Below are 16,802 nucleotides of genomic sequence, written 5' to 3'. Positions count from 1 at the left end.
GTAGGGAGGGGGGAAGGAGCACAGGAAAGCTCGAACCTTCGTCCTTTTTGCGCCTTTCAATCGTCTATTTAGCGTCTAAAAACATTTAGTTTGGGAGCTATTAGTTATTTTTTCCCGCGCTTTTTACGACACTTATAACAAATAAATTATAACACTTATAACAAAATAAATGAACGTGATGTGAGCTAAAACGGTATTTTTATACTTGATTTAGTTTCCTAATTTATCTATTGTTTCATTGCAAAAAAAAATTTCAATTTTAAATACAGTTTATTGGGTTAACTAACTAAGTCGTTAATTCATTAGCTGATTGGTGAATTGATTTCTTGTTTATTTTTGTGTGTTGATTTTAAAAAATTTTTATAAACTTTTTATATAAACTTTAAATACAATTAATTTAAAACATTTTGTAAAATAAAATATATTTAATTAATTGTGTTTTATTAGGAAAGCGGTATTAGGGGATTATTAATTGTATTTTATTAGGGGTATTTAGAGGTTTTTTAGAGGGTTTTTAGAGGTATTAGGGGAGCGCAGGGCTAATTGCAACACTGCAGTTTAAAGTATTTTAAATTTTTTTACCATAAATTTTAAAATTATATAACTATAATGATAACACGCTAGCTGTAAAAAACTGGCAGCGATTAAAAAAAGTTGCAAAATTATTTATAATTGTATTTTTCGATATAAAAGTTTTTTTGTTTGCAACTATAAACTCAGCAAAGCATCACTGAGCAAAAGGCCAATTTAAACGAAATATTTAAAAAACAATATTTATTACAATACGAAAAATGAAAATTATGTTTTTTTATGTGTTAATTATTTAAAAATTATATTTTTTGGTGATTGTATTTTGTTTTTTGTCAGCTGGTAGTAAGGAAGGTAAAGGGCGATTTTTTGACTCCAGCTGATGACTGGAAAAATTTAGCAAAACAACTTACAAAACATGTTTCAAACAAATACCATTCGTATGCGTTGGATGATGCAAAGTTGAATGTTGCGTTATGTGGATGATGCAAAGAGAATGTGCAACAATCCCAATACACAAATACTCATAAAGGTTAATACAACATTGCAAGAGAGAATTCGCCTTTACAAACACATCCTTGACGATTACATTATTGAAGCAGTTCTTTTTTTGGGGAAACAAGGTCTGGGATTCCGTGGATTAATCTAAAGAAATCTAATACTAATACAAGTGTCAACCAAGGAAACTTTGTTGCGTTGCTTCAGCTTCTTGCAAAACATAATTTAGAATTACTACAGCATCTCAATTCACCAAGAATAAAGAATGCGCCCATGAGCTTTCTAGAATATATATAATATATATAATATATACATACATATATATATATATATATATATATATATATATATATATATATATATATATATATATATATATATATATATATGTGTGTGTATATATATATATATATAAATATATATTTATACATATATATATATATATATATATATATATATATATATATATATATATATATATATATACATATATATATTTATATATATATATATATCCCGGTTGGAAATGAGCTTGCGACTAGCCAGCGAACCTGTGGGGGAAAGACGCATTTAAAACGTATAAGATACGCATTAATACGTGTGTTTAACGTTTTAAACACGTCTTTTGTCATCTAGCTGCTTTTTACCCGCCGGGTTACTATGTATACCTAGTGAGTGTTTTTAAGTGAAAATGAAATAAAATTAAAAATTTAAATGACTGAAAACAAATATTAAAAATAAAAAATTCCAAGTTAAAAAATTTCTCTAAAGAATTTCTTTATAAACTATATTACTCTCGAGTCCTAAATAAAAAAAAAGGGGGGAGGGGTACGTTTATTAAATTTTGGATAATTTTCCCACCCACAATAAGCTTATTAGGACCCTCCCCCCCCCTTCCGTTTAATAATTTTTAATTGTTGTCAGCTAAAACTTTTTATCTCAAAACTAAAACAAACGAAATATCAATGAAAATTGATATTTCGTTTGTTTTAGTTTTGAGATAAAATCAATTAAAAATTAGAAAATAATTCTTTCAGTTATCGATAAAAACAAAAAATTTCAGTGTAAACAGGCTCTAAAAATCGCCGACCTGGTAAATCTCGATTCAGCATATTAAATTCTATTGAAATTATGCTAAAACAGCTGTTCGAAAATGCGCATTTGACCGCAAGCCACTCTAGAATTAAATAGTTTTAAGCGTATTTTGTAAAAAATATTAGGTCGGATTTATAAACTAAACTTTTTTATAAAAAATACTTATCATAAGAAAATTCCCACTCCCCTTCTCCTATTAACCCCCCCTCCCCCTTCTCTTATTAATCTTTCTAACCGTTTATTAGATCTTGACTAAAATAACAACCCCCTCTTCCTTCTTTCCTTCAACCCCCCCCCCCCACCCGCATTTCCTTGAATATAGGAGAGAGTAAGAGCATTAACGATAACATTTTTCTTTAAAAGCAAACATGTTACACGCATTTATGTTATTTATTAACTGAATTACTTAACTATTTATTAACCACAGTGTCTTTTATTATATTAATATTTATTATTATTAATATATCAGCATCAATTAGTTAATTAATAAAAAAATATTCACAAAAAAAATAAATAGACTTCATCAGAAATTGAACCCGGAGAGCAGGCACCACGACCAAATTTATTAACCATTAAACCACAAATTTCTGTCTCTTGAAAAGTTAATAAAGCTTAAATAAAATAAATTTCTTTTGACGCATATTTTTAAAGTAATTATCGCGCTTTAAAATAAAATAACTTTCGCAAGATTAATAGGTAACGTCAGCGTTACACTAGCAGGGAATCAATGAATCAGTGATCTGGGTAAAAGTCTAACGAGCCGCATGTCAAATTTTGTGTTTATCACATTCAAATTAGTTTAGAAATTGTTATAAATCAAAAAAATAGATTTTAAGCTTGAAGAAACTCATTTTTTTTGCTCTTTTATTTATTTTTAGACAATAAAGACTAGTTAGAAATTAAATATATAATTTAAAACTAGTTTTAAAATGCTATTTTTTTAAATTAATGTTTTACCTTTGTATAGCATCAACACCATTTTATACCAAAAAGTATTACCTTAACTATGAAGCAAAGTTTTATACCTAAACTCAAGTATTTAAAAAAATTTTTAACTTCATTTATTTTTAAACATACGAAAGGACTAAAAATAAAAAAAAAATTTTTATTTTTATTTTTTAGTTGTGCTAAAATAATTCATTTAAACATATCCTTTTTATTAAATCGCAAAATTCATGTATTTTCCAAAACTTGCATTAACGGCGTTGAAAAGTTCGTATTCCTTGCATAAATTTAAAAAAATTAAAGTGCTTTTTCTAAAAGCAACCTTCACATAAACTTTTGTGTATGTCATTTTTAACAAATGGTGAAGTTTTCTTAAAATTCACAAAATAAACACACATTTTATCAAAAAGCCTTCGAAAAAGTAATTTCTTTTTAATATAATTTTTTGTCTTTATTTGGTTATATTTTAATCATTTTTCCGTTTAAACCAACCCGGACCTCCCAGCTCCGCGTTGCATCACCTTTAACACAAATTGATACTTTAAATAAATCAATAAGAAGTTGCATGCTTTGTATACAAGTACTGAGTTTGATCATAAACGCGTCCATTGTAATACTGCCCTCAACTAGCTTCTTCGTGCAGTTTTTAAAGGTTTCTTTTTTAGAACTGTAGAAAGGGTTGTAATAAAAATTAAGAAAATAAGCAATGATAAAAAATGAAATATAATAAAGAGTCTATAGATATAATATTTAAATAAATATCATATATAAACATATAAAAGTTTTTTATCTAATAAACACTAACCAGAAAGCATTTAATCTAAAAAAGACTTCTTTTGTATGGCTAAAAAAGATAAATAATAACTTTTAAAGGGCGTTTAGGAGACAATCCTAAAGTTTTTTTTAGTTTTTTTTAAAACAAATTATTATTTTTTAGAAATACAGAGATCGAAAAACTTAACAATTCAGAAACATACGATTCATCATCGCTTTACAAACGCCAACGAAAAACATGGTCTAATATATGGTGTCCAATATCAATTGCAACATTTAATATTTCTGACGATGACGAAAAAAAAGAAGTTGATTGTGAAAATTTTTATCGAAAAATTTCAGATATTGAAGTTAACGAACTTTACAGTAAAAAGAAGATTGAAAATAAAAAGGTGTGTCAAAGTGACTCTTGTGAAAGTGAAAATATATCAAACATATATCAAGAATTACCGGAGCTTGTGTCCAATGAGCAACAGAAGTATAAAAGTTGTAAAAAACAGGAAAACAAAAACATTGAACAAAACTGTTTAAATAACTCTTTAAACCTGAGTCACCATTTTAACGACGTACGGTACATTGAGGATGAATATGACAATCACATGTGTCAGGAAAAAGATCGTTTCTCGCATATGACAAAACGTTTTTGTAAAAATATTGATCTTATGCCTGTTTTAAATGAAAAGAAATGGTTTGTACCCTATTGAAAAAGAAGCATGAAAAAGTGCTGGAATTTTTCAAAAGTATTTGAAACATTTAAAATAGTCAGAACGTATTCAATAAAAGCTGTTAGTAAAGTTAAACTCGTTGATATAAATTAAAAAATTAAACTCGTTGATACAAATTAAAAAGTTAAACTCGTTGATTCAAATAAAAAAGTTAAACTCGTCGATACAAATTAAAAAGAAATTTGAAATGTTTAAATGCAAAAAAAAAAAACTTTTCTTTTATATTTGTATATAAAATGATTAACTTGTTGACGCTTATTTATTTTAATAGCTATTTACAAGGAAAATAAAGAATTTAATTGAGATAAAGTCATTGCTTAGAAAATAAAAAGGAAACATTTAAAATTCATTTTTAACCTTTTTTTTTTTTAGTTCAATTTGAAATAAAATAATTGTGTTTGGTTTAGGGTTACTTTTTTTTTTATTTCAAAATATTAAAACAACCTTCTACACCTCTTTTTCTTTTTTTTTTCTTCCACGTGTTTTTGTTTTAATTAATAGTTAGAAATTTAATCATTAAATTTTTATGGAAATTAAATCATTAAACTTTTATAGAAAATAAATCATTAAATTTTTATTTGTTAAATTATATCTAATTGCTTAAACAAATTGTTTACAACATATTAATTATCCAACATTCAATTAACAATACTAATATAAAACAAAGTGTGCAGTTAAGGGCAGTGAATTGCAGAAGTAAATCGAGTTAAAGATGAAAATGTTGTTAAAGTAAAGATAAACTCAAAAAAAGGATTAAAAGATACTTGTTTTATTGAAGCTATCCAACTTATTGTTGTATTAACCTTATTATTATGAGTAAAAAATCCATGTCAATAAAAAAAAATATTGCAGTTTTGAACTTAAACAAAACAGTTTTAAAGCTGTACAGCAGTTTCCGTATCACATTTCATCATATTTTATCGTATTTCGTACCATATTCATTTAATTTTATGATATTAAAAAAAAACTTTCTAAACCTCTTTATTTTTTTTAAAATAATGGAAAAATTAAATCGTTAAATTTTAATTCATTTAATTAACAATACGAATATTTTACAAAGTTTGCAATTTAGGGTATAATTCGTATCATTTTTTATTTGAAAATATAAACTCGGATCTAAAAGTTATAGTTAACTGGTTCAATGCTGGCTTAATATGTCTTAACACCAAAAAAACTTAACTCAATTTTTTTTCATCTTCGAAAAAAAACTATTTCTATTAACCCAGCAAATATTGTTTTAGTGTAAATGCCAGTGTAGGTTCATAGCAAATAGTAGATTTGCTATGAACCTACACTGGCATTTTTTAGAGATTCATTGGAGTTTTACTCATTGGTTACGTGGTAGACCATTTGTGGCAGCCGCTATAAATGACAACCCGATTACTTACAGTCATGTTTATAGTTACTAATCATCAGCTAACCACGTTTGGCGGCTGCCACTAATGATTCAAAAAGTAACCATGGAACAAAACTACAGCGGTCCGCTCAAAATGCTTATGTAGTTCTACTGGAACTCCGCTATAGAATATTTGCTGGGTAAACGTTGAAATAAAAATCAAAAGCTTGAAATGCTTAAGCTGACTAGAAAGGCTGCCACCTGGCTTTTTAGTATCACATGTATATAAAAGAATAATAATTATTTACTTCACAAAAATCTTTTTAGTGTAACATCAGGTCCTGAAAATACTAGCTTTAGTACAACATTAGGTCCTGAAACCTGAAAGTGTAATGTATTGGGTAAAATCAAAAGCGACATATCATGCTTGAAGGATGTTTTCATTTTATATCCAGTAAAGCATTTTTCCGTGTTACAAATTGGCTTTGTTTTTCTTCGGGGCCAATAATCTATAAATTGTGGATAAGTTTATAGAAGTTTTTTTGAGTTACTATATTAAATAAAACTAATGCTTAACGTTATTATTTTATTTCGAAGCAATAAAATCCAACGATATAACCAAAAAATATATACAAAAACATTTTTTGTGAAGCAAATTGAAACAAGATACGTAAAAGTACAACAAGTCATAAATAGTATAAATTTGGGCTTTTGTAAGCATTTATTTATATTACTATTTTTTGCGAGACTACCTCAAGCACAAAACTGTCGGATGTCACCAACAAGTGTTTAAATACAAAGCTTTGTATTTAAACACTCCGGCAATTTGTATTTTTAAATTTATGAATAGTGCTACCTATTTAGACTATATTTATTTTAAATGGTGAACACAGAACACATTAGTTTTCAATATTTTACTATCTTTTCAATTTAACAAATCAAAATAATTTAAAATAGTTTAAACTAAATAAATTAAAAAAAGTTGTTTTGATACTAAATATAAAAAACTAATAAATAAATAAAAATGATAAAACAAATAAAAAGTTGACACTTTTTAATGTCACATTTAAAAGTACTAGACAATCAATCAATTATTTGCTGTTCAGCATCTGCTTTAGTTTTTTCATGGAACACAACATGGTTATTGGTATCCACTGTAATCACCGCACTAGTTCTAAATATGAATGAATTTTTTTAAAATTAATAAATAAATAATTTTAAAATAAGAAAGACTCAATTGAAGTTTTAATGTTTACCTTGTTCCAAAAACGTTTGCATTTTCAAAAGGAGCAGTTATAGGATCTATGTATATTGAAGAATTCCATTCATCAGAAGACTCCTGACAAAGATCTGTATTTCTAAAGGTTAACAATTATAACAGTTGAATAAATTTTCTGTTAATCTTCTTTATGATTTTAAAAAATCATTAAAAAAAAAATAAAAAATACTTAGTTTACTTAGTAAGATTACTTAGTTTTATCAGCTAATAATGTGAACAACTTTTCTTGAATGTTTTCGATTTCTTTCTTACCATCAAACAAATCCTTGAACTTATTTAAGCTGTTCAAGGCCTTTAAACATGGTTTAAACATGGTTTAAACATGGTTTTTATAACGAACTATTGGTCAAACATAAGTAACCTAAAACAAATTAAATTTTAAACCAACTTGAACCTAAACTTTAAAATAAAACCATTTTGAAAATAGAACATAAGAAGAAGAAAAAGAAGAACAAAGAGTAAAAGTAAAAAATTATTGTAAATGAAAATAAAACCTTTTTGCAAAGTACAAAAATTGCTTTCTGTACTTGTGTATATTAAATCATTGTCAATTGATCCAACAACTAAATTGAATGGGCGAAACTCAAAAGTCTTTTTTTAATAAAAATATTTGAAAAGTAAAATATTTAAAATTTTTTAAAAGTAATTTTAATTTTTTTTTAAGATATTAAAAATTTTGCTCTTCTGACTCTGCAATGTTCTTGTTGATTCATGCTGTCCAATGCAGTTTAAATTAGTTGTTTTAGAAACGAACTTGTAGCCTTGCGTACTCTTGTTTCTTGCTTAAGTTTTTTGTCTTGTATCTCTATCAATTTTTTTCATACTCAATAATGCATATAACATTTTTCTTTTTTATCTCATTGATTTAAATATTTTCTTCTTTATCACAACTACTAATAGAATATCAGGTAGAATATCTCCAACTAATATTAAGTAGAACATCTCCTACTTCTAAAGTGATGGCGTCTGAAAACTTTTCTTCAGAACTTAAACATGTATCGCACGGATAGGGGGGAGTGGGGTATTGGCGAACACCTAAGCGGGAATGCGAATTAAAGACACCAGTTATACAAAATTGATCATATTTATTGCTTATCAATTAGTTTAACTACTCAGTCACAAACCCTCAAAAGCAATTTTTAAAAATCTTATTATAAAAATAAAAATTTAAGGCAAAAATAAAACTCTTGGTGTTCGGAATTACCCTACCTACGTGGGGTAATTCCGAACACATCGGGGGGCAATCACAAACACTGTTGTGTAATAATGAATAAAATGCTAATTGGAATAACTAAGTCTAAAAATTATATTATGCAACAACAACAACAAAGTAGGAGTGGCTTTATTGCCATAGAAGCTCCAACAGAGTGTTACTCAAGAAAAAAGTTGCATAAAATTATCAGAAAAAGTTAAAATCAAATCATAGTAAACAACATCCGCAGCTTCATTACACTACTGCACGTCTGGAACTGAGCATAGGATCCCTTATCAGCAGGTAAAAAAAAATTGTCGAATTTATTTTTTTACAATGCTGTTTTGACCATGTTCGGAGTTACCCCGCGTTCGCCATTACCCCACTCTCCCCTACGTGTTTAAGTTCTGGCCTTTGTGATTTAGTGGCCTTTGTAAAATAAACAATTAGAATAGTTTTAAAAACATCTTTTATGGCATTAAAATATTAAAAAAAAAAGAGCATGGAATTCGACTATGAATGCTTAGAAGAGCCAAATTGGACAACAATTCCAAGTGCATCTGCTGAAGTTACCAAAAACATGCATAATTGGTGTGGAAAAATATCATATATCGTTTTTGACCTTTTAAAAGACATAAAATTCTTGAAGATGAAAAGATAAATGTCTCAATAGCAACATCAAATAAACCAACAACAATATTCACATATGCACAAGCAGCATCAATTCAGCAAAATCAATCAAAACCAAAAGAAACTGAAGTGGTAATGATGGCAAAAATTATAAACAATTTTAATAATAAAAAAAGAATCGAAAACAACACCATTATAAGTGGGGTAGCTGATTATACTACTTTAGACAAACAAATTAATGAAGAAAATGATAAACAAACCATTGAAACATTACTAAAAGCAATTAAACCGAATTTTTTAATAACAAATGCAAAAAGAATAGTTCGACTAACTAAACATACTAAAAGACCAGAAGGACCACCTGACCTTATCTTAGTTGAATTGGAGAACAAAGAAACTCAAAATTTTATAAATGGATCGAAATCAAATCTGCATAATTTACATATAAAAATTAAAAGATTCACTACATTCAACAAGGGTATACAAAATTTTCAATCTGCTATAAAAAAATCTGCTTTCATTCATGATATAGTGCAAAATCATACTCTAGATATTTTTATACTCACTGAAACTTGGATAAGTCAGACAACCCTACTGCAATTCAAGAAGATATAGCCCCACCAGGCTTTAAAACAGTTCAGTACTGTCAATCAGATCACCGTGGGGGAGGCGTTGCAATAATATACCGGAACAACTTAAATATCAAACCACTCTCGTTATCGTCTGCCTGCCTGTCTTATGAACGTACATCTGCTAAACTAAATCGGCAAATATTATCTACAATATTATTTCTATTTATCTATCATCCAATCATTTCAACAAGTATTTTTTTTTCAATTTATCTGATCTCCTAGAAGAACTTCAAACATTATCTGGAGAAATACTTGTGTGTGGTGACTTTAACTGCCCAGGTACTACTCCAACAACCTGCAATCCAAGACTTGGTGAGGTTCTAGCGACCTGCAACATGATACAAAGAGTTCAATCTCCAACTCGCATATAATCTACTACCGGTGTAGGCAACTTCCTTAATCTAGTAATAAATTAACATGATGACATTTCACTCAACAATATTCAAGTAACTGATGAGAGTATTTCAGATCACTATATGGTTTGGGTTACACTTTATTATCAACCTTCAAATAGTAAAGCTATTTGGTTTTTAAAACGAAACTTTAGAAAACTAAACTTGTCATGCTTTATAAAAGAATTGCAAGTGATGGCATGTTGCTTATCACCTGAAAACAATGTGGATGATTATGCTGAACAAATAAGAGCAAATATAACAACTGTTCTCGATCATTTAGCACCGGTAAACATGATGATAAATGGTTATCTCCAGATGCCAAGAATAAAAAAATCAGACATAAAAAAACTGGAAACTTATCAGATAAAAAACTATATCGAATTGCATGCCGCGAGGCATCAGCAGCAATTTATAAATCCAGATGTAATCATTAAAAGGCAAAACTAAATTCAGCATATGGTAATCAGAATGAAACATGGAATATTGCCAAGAAGTTACTACATTCAAATAGTTTTAAAACTAAAACGCAACACCAGAAGCAAAATGCAATATAATAAGTCAATATTTCATACGCAAACTTGAAAGGAAAAAAAATATTATCCAGGAAAGGTTTGCAAAAAACCCAAAATTTAATATTATCTCAGAGTTATATCCCCCGGTAGATATTTTAATAATATTTTGGTACACCTACAGATGTGTCAAAAATAATCAAAGCTCTCAAACCTAGGACATCACCACTTAATATTATTCCAATAAACATCCTTAAATCTTGTTCAGAACTTTTCAGTCCAATTATAGCTCACCTTGCTGACCTCTCATTCAAATCTGGAATTTTCCCAGCCTCATATGAAGTTGCTCAAACAACACCAATTCCCAAAAAATCAGGACTAGCAGAATTTGACTTATCAAATCTACGCCCAATATCAAATCTCAATACAATTTCCAAAATTGCATATATACATATATATATATATATATATATATATATATATATATATATATATATATATATATATATATATATATATATATATATATATATATATATATATATATATATATATATATATATATATATATATATATATATATATATATATATATATATATATATATATATATATATATATATATATATATATATATATATATATATATATATATAACATAGGCGTAGAAAGAATTTTTTGGTGTTCGAGATAGGTAACTTCCAGACATGGAGCAAACTTCAAACGATTATATTTTTATACTTATGTCAAATAATGAGGGTTTGCAAAAAATTGCGATGATTGGAGGCTGGAAACAAAAAAGCCCCAAAATATTTGCCCCCCTGCCCCAAACGTGAGAGCAACAAGTTGATGAAGTATTTTTTGTACTATTCTTAACTAGACTTATATTCATCGATAAATTTTAAGTTTCATAGTTATTATCTATTAGCGTTCAAAAATTATGACCATATAAAATTTGCAACCCCCTCAAATTGAGGGGGCTTTAAACTTTATATGGTCATAATTTTCGAACGCTAAAGTATTTTAAAATTAAATCTCAAATTTATCGATGAATATAAGTCTAGTTAAGAATTGTACAAAAAATACTTCATCAACTTGTTGCTCTCACGTTTGGGGCAGGGGGGGCAAATATTTTGGGGCTTTTTTGTTCCCAGCCTCCAATCATCGCAATTTTTTGCAAACCCTCATTATTTGACATAAGTATAAACATATAAATGTATGGAGTTTGCTCCATGTCTGGAAGTTACCTATCTCGAACACCAAAAAATTCTTTCTACGCCTATGATATATAATATATATATATATATATATATATATATATATATATATATATATATATATATATATATATATATATATATATATATATATATACATATATATATGTATATATTTATATAATATGTTAAATAATAGTAAAGAATATATAATTTATTTTTTATTATATATTCGTATGATTTCGCGGAATCATACAAATATATAATAAATTATTCATTCGAATTCGAATAAATATAATCTTAATTCTAAATGAATTATTTTTTAAACAGGTATTATATAATTATCACATAAAAAAATAAAAAAATAAATAAACTATTTATTCGAATTCGATAAATGGTTGCTAAAAACGGGTGCCACTGAATTTTATACTTAATAGGTACGTAATATACACATTTCTTTAACTTTTCCGGATTCATTTCACTTTTCAAAATAAATAAAGTTTTTATATATAAATAAGAAAAAATTTAATTTATACATATTATTTTAAACTTTATTTCTTTCGAGGTGGGGCCATGGCAATAATAAAAAATGCAATAAGCAATAATTTATTATGGGCTCCCCACTAGCTCCTGTTCTTGCTAATTTATTCATGGGTCATTTCGAAGAAAAATGGCTAAAATTATACAATGGAGTCAAGCATGCATATTTTTGCTGCATTCCCATCAGAAAATGATGAATGTTACTATACCAATGAAAGGCATAATTCAACATCTTTTACCATGGAAAAGGAATCTTATGAGATATTAGATTCCTTTTTCTTTTCTATAGAAAAGGAAAAGAAATCTAATGAGATATTAGATTCCTTTTTCTTTTCTATGGAAAAAGATATTGAATTATGTCTTTCATTGATATGTTTATATTAATTTCTTGGAAATTGATATGAACAAAGTAGTTATTTATGTACCTCCATTTTCATATGAAAACTTATTCAGGTTTTCGTACTTACTTTTATAGTTTAATCTCTTTTTCATACAAGGTAGATTTAATTAAATGCTTAATTGAAGTTATCTTTAAAATTAATAATATTAAACTTGGTTTTTACTATGACATTAATATTCGCTTTAACATTCTCAAAAGCAACATGTATCCAACTTGGCTAATAAATAAAATTTATAATTCTTTTCTGACCAAAAAAACTATTTCTACTAACCAATATGAATCTAAAACCAAGAAGTCATAAAAAACTGCTTTACACTTTCTTATGTTAGTAATAAATCTGATAAAACCATAAAGAGTTTAAACTCTATCATCAAAAAAACATTGTAAACCTATAAACTTTAATTTAACTTTTACCTCTTTTAAAGTTTCTAATATGTTTTCACCATCATAATCCTCTTCCTGTAGAGTTTAAATTACTCGTTGTTTATAGATTTGTATGCGCAGGATGGTTGTTTATAGATTTTTTAAGCGCAGGATGTAATTCCTGTTATATAGGCAAAACTTTTCGCCACCTCAAAACATGAATGATTGAACACTACAGAAGATACAAAAACTCACACATATACAAACATCTCCATGCTAACAATAATTGTTTTAATAATTATAACAATGACTGTTTCTCGATATTGGATTCTGCCTCCAATCAATTTGAGCTTAAGATTATGGAAAGTTTGTTCATTGAAAAGAAAAATCTAGATATAAACAAACAAGTTAAACCATTATAAGTTATCGCTTTTCACATAACAGTTACCAGTTTATTAGTCGTTAACCTTTTGTTAAACAATTTTATATCTTTTTTTTTGTATTTTTTGCTACTACCTATTTTGCCGTAAATAATAGAAAATTATAATTTATATTTTATTACCGTAGAATATATAAAACAATATAAATATAAATAATTTTTTTTAAACCCAACTGAAGATGACTATAAAGTAGTCGAAACATGCATTGTTGTTTTATTTGTTGAAAAAAAAATGACTTTTATTATTAAATAGAAAAAATTTGTTTTATTTCTCAATTATTTTAATAAATTATTGATTTTTAAAACCAATAACGGAAACAATAAAATAATAAATGGGGATATATTGCTAATGGGCACTTATGAAATATAAAAAAATTCTTTAATTAAAAAAAAATCACTTTTACTAATCACTTATTGCAAGTCAAAGTCTTGGAGCGAGTTCTACAGTAATAATTTGAACATGTCTGTAAATTGGAATCATTCCTCATTGTCTTTCTAAAATTCGTTTGGCCATTAATGATATTTAAACTTAACTATGTCTTAGATTATTTAAATATTATCAAATAATGGTTTATCTATGTTCTAAAATTTGCTTAAAAAGCAATTGTTAAGTCATTATGTTTTTTATGACTTAGAGTTGTTAATTTTTATATAAATATCGCGTGTCAAACACAATCAATTTTTTCGATTGCTGAAACCGATTCTTATACAAATATTATTTCTTGCAAAAATGAGAGTCGCAAAATTTCTGAAAAACGTTAAGTCAGCTTTTGTAAAAACCTTTTCATCATCTAACAGTAAAATAAAGGCAACGGATTCTACAGAATATTGGGAGAAGTTTGAAGTGAAATTTAATCCTCTTTATGACGATAAATGCTCTTCTATGTTACCTAAACATCGATTCTTTTTTTCTTCTTCTTGTCAATTGAACTCAATTTTTAAAAGTCTTGACAATGTAATACTTACTGTGAACAATTCAATAAATGAAGAAACAAATCAAGATTTAATCGATGAAACAAACGAATATATAAACGATAAAATGAGGAACGATAATCTCAATAATATGAACAATACGATAAACGATGAAATGAGCAAAGATGTAAACAATGAAATGAACGAAGAAACAGATTTAGAAAAGTATTTGCAACCTAGTGCCAGGAGCAATTCACTACTTTCCATGAACTCGTTTATATAAAAACAACTAACGGTAATCATACTGCATTTAACCATATATAATGTTTCAAACGTTTTTCAACAGAACTTTTCTTGTTTTTGTTTTTTTATATTCCATTTTTTTATTTTATACACCTTGACTTTAATCAACTTGTTTTTATATTTTTCTCAAAGAAACTATTTCTATTTAAATGAAAGTTTGAAATAAATAATAGATTTGGAGTTGGTCAATCAAAAATAACTTTTTTTTAAATTGTTTTTAAGTTTTTAATCGTTGGGTTTAAGAAACTTGTATTTATTCGTTTCTTGAGCGTTATTACCAGTTTAATTAAAATCTTTGTAACGTTGCTTGTAAAAAAATAGTTGAATTATTGGTCCGGTAGTAAATATTTGTGCAAAAATAATTTTAGAAGTTTTGCTAATTTGCAACTACTTTTTTTCTTATATAGATTTTCCTTTGATTTAAAATGTTGGGAACAAACATTTTTAAACAAGACATGAAAAATTGTAAAGGCGCATTGAAAGACATTTGAACTAGTTGTACTTTTTTCGCGATTATTACAACAGATTTTGTAAAGTTTTAAAACTGATATTTTGCAGAATCAGGTGTTTGGGCGGATACCGACTTGGAGATATGCAACCTTTTAAGCAGACGACAAAACGCGATACTTTAACTTTTTTATATTGATCTTATTATTTAGGGATAATCATACTGCATTTTGTAACGACATTTACTTTAAAGAACTTCTTTTCTGAGCATTTTAATGTTATTTTTTTTTAAATTTGTGTTTAGCGACCTCTGTCACATTTAAAGCGTAAAGTAATATATATATATATATATATATATATATATATATATATATATATATATATATATATATATAAATATATATATACATATATATATATACATATATATATATACATATACATATATACATATACATATATATATGTATGTGTGTATGTAATAACAACTGTAATAACTTTGAAGAATCTAAAAATCAAGATGTTGTCCTAGTAATGACTTACCAGTACATCGTAATATTTAGATACGGGTCTTTTGTTTTGCTAAAGCTTTCCCAGTATTAAGTACCTTAACAATATTTCCTAAAATATTAATGGCTTTATTGACAACTGAATTATCCTCAATCCAGCGTGCAGGACAGAGTCTTATAGAAAATAAAGAGTAAATTTTGAGTAAATAAATAATAACTAATTAAAGCAATCATGGTGAAGCGTTTAGAACGCTTCACCATGATTGTTTCAGAATCGAGAGGTTTGAGGTTCTATCCCAACTCTAGTTATATTTGCGACATTGAAAAAGAAGAACATTATATTTAACATGATAACATTAACATTCTATTTAAATGTTCGTATACAATGCTCAAGACAGTTAGACTTTCTTGTAGCACCTAAATAACTACATTACAATGATAAGTAGAAAATTTAGGGCACAATAGTTATAGAGCTTTGAAATACTTGAGTCGTAAAATAACAGATTGTAAGCCATACATACTCTACAAAGCCTGAAAAATGTATTTAAAATACCATTACCTCTTTTCTTTTGCATAAAAATTTCTTCTAGTTGATGATTTTCCAAATGGCCATTAGGTTCATCTTAAAAATGTATGATACCGATTTAACAACAGAAGCAAATGCAATGTATGTAATATACAGTCCATAACTTCCAATATTAAGTCGCGATGGTAGCTCATAGCTAGAATGTAGTCATTTAGATATAGAACTATCCAATTTGTATTTGGCGGTTTTATTGGTCAATTTGTATTTGTATTTGTAATTCAAGGACAGCTGTAACAAGTTTTATTTCCAGTAAATCCTATGATGCTTTATTTAATTATGTGGTTAAATTTTATGCATTAGATTATTTAAAATTTTTAACACGTAACAAAGTACGAATCAATGGATTTGAAAAGTAGTTTTGTAAAGTCTTTGAATGAACTAGATTTTCTACTCGTTTTGGTGGTCGCCAAAAAAGACTTTTTGTTTTTTATTTGTTGAAAAATTTTCATGAATAAATTCCTTGATATTTCATGACTAGTGGTCACCCTGTTATTATAAATAATAATCATGCTAAAATGCAAAAATGATAAATTTACCATAATTTATGG

General features: G+C 27.0%; 2 protein-coding genes across 2 annotated transcripts in view; one reads left to right on the top strand and one right to left on the bottom strand.

Moving 5' to 3' along the window:
* Positions 1-4,640, top strand: part of LOC100211581 (desmoplakin-B) — a 43,874-nt gene extending 39,234 nt beyond the window's left edge. Inside the window, exon 5 of the mRNA XM_065808189.1 lies at positions 4,004-4,640. Coding sequence (XP_065664261.1) covers positions 4,004-4,544 — 541 coding nt within the window. The 3' untranslated portion in view covers positions 4,545-4,640. The remainder of the gene's footprint in view (positions 1-4,003) is intronic.
* Positions 4,641-6,960: 2,320 nt separating this feature from the next.
* On the bottom strand, positions 6,961-7,530 carry LOC136086627 (uncharacterized). Its single transcript, XM_065808842.1, has 3 exons — positions 7,372-7,530; positions 7,158-7,259; positions 6,961-7,075 (listed from the first exon to the last, which is right to left on the bottom strand). The coding sequence occupies exons 1-3, from the start codon at positions 7,491-7,493 to the stop codon at positions 6,985-6,987; spliced, it is 315 nt and encodes a 104-aa protein (XP_065664914.1). The 5' UTR covers positions 7,494-7,530; the 3' UTR covers positions 6,961-6,984.
* Between the last annotated feature and the right edge of the window lie 9,272 nt (positions 7,531-16,802).

This window comes from Hydra vulgaris, chromosome 10 (assembly GCF_038396675.1).
Source record: "Hydra vulgaris chromosome 10, alternate assembly HydraT2T_AEP".
Taxonomy (NCBI): domain Eukaryota; kingdom Metazoa; phylum Cnidaria; class Hydrozoa; order Anthoathecata; family Hydridae; genus Hydra; species Hydra vulgaris.
The sequence above is the reverse complement of the archived record's forward strand: the minus strand, read 5'-3'. Positions and strand labels throughout refer to the sequence as shown.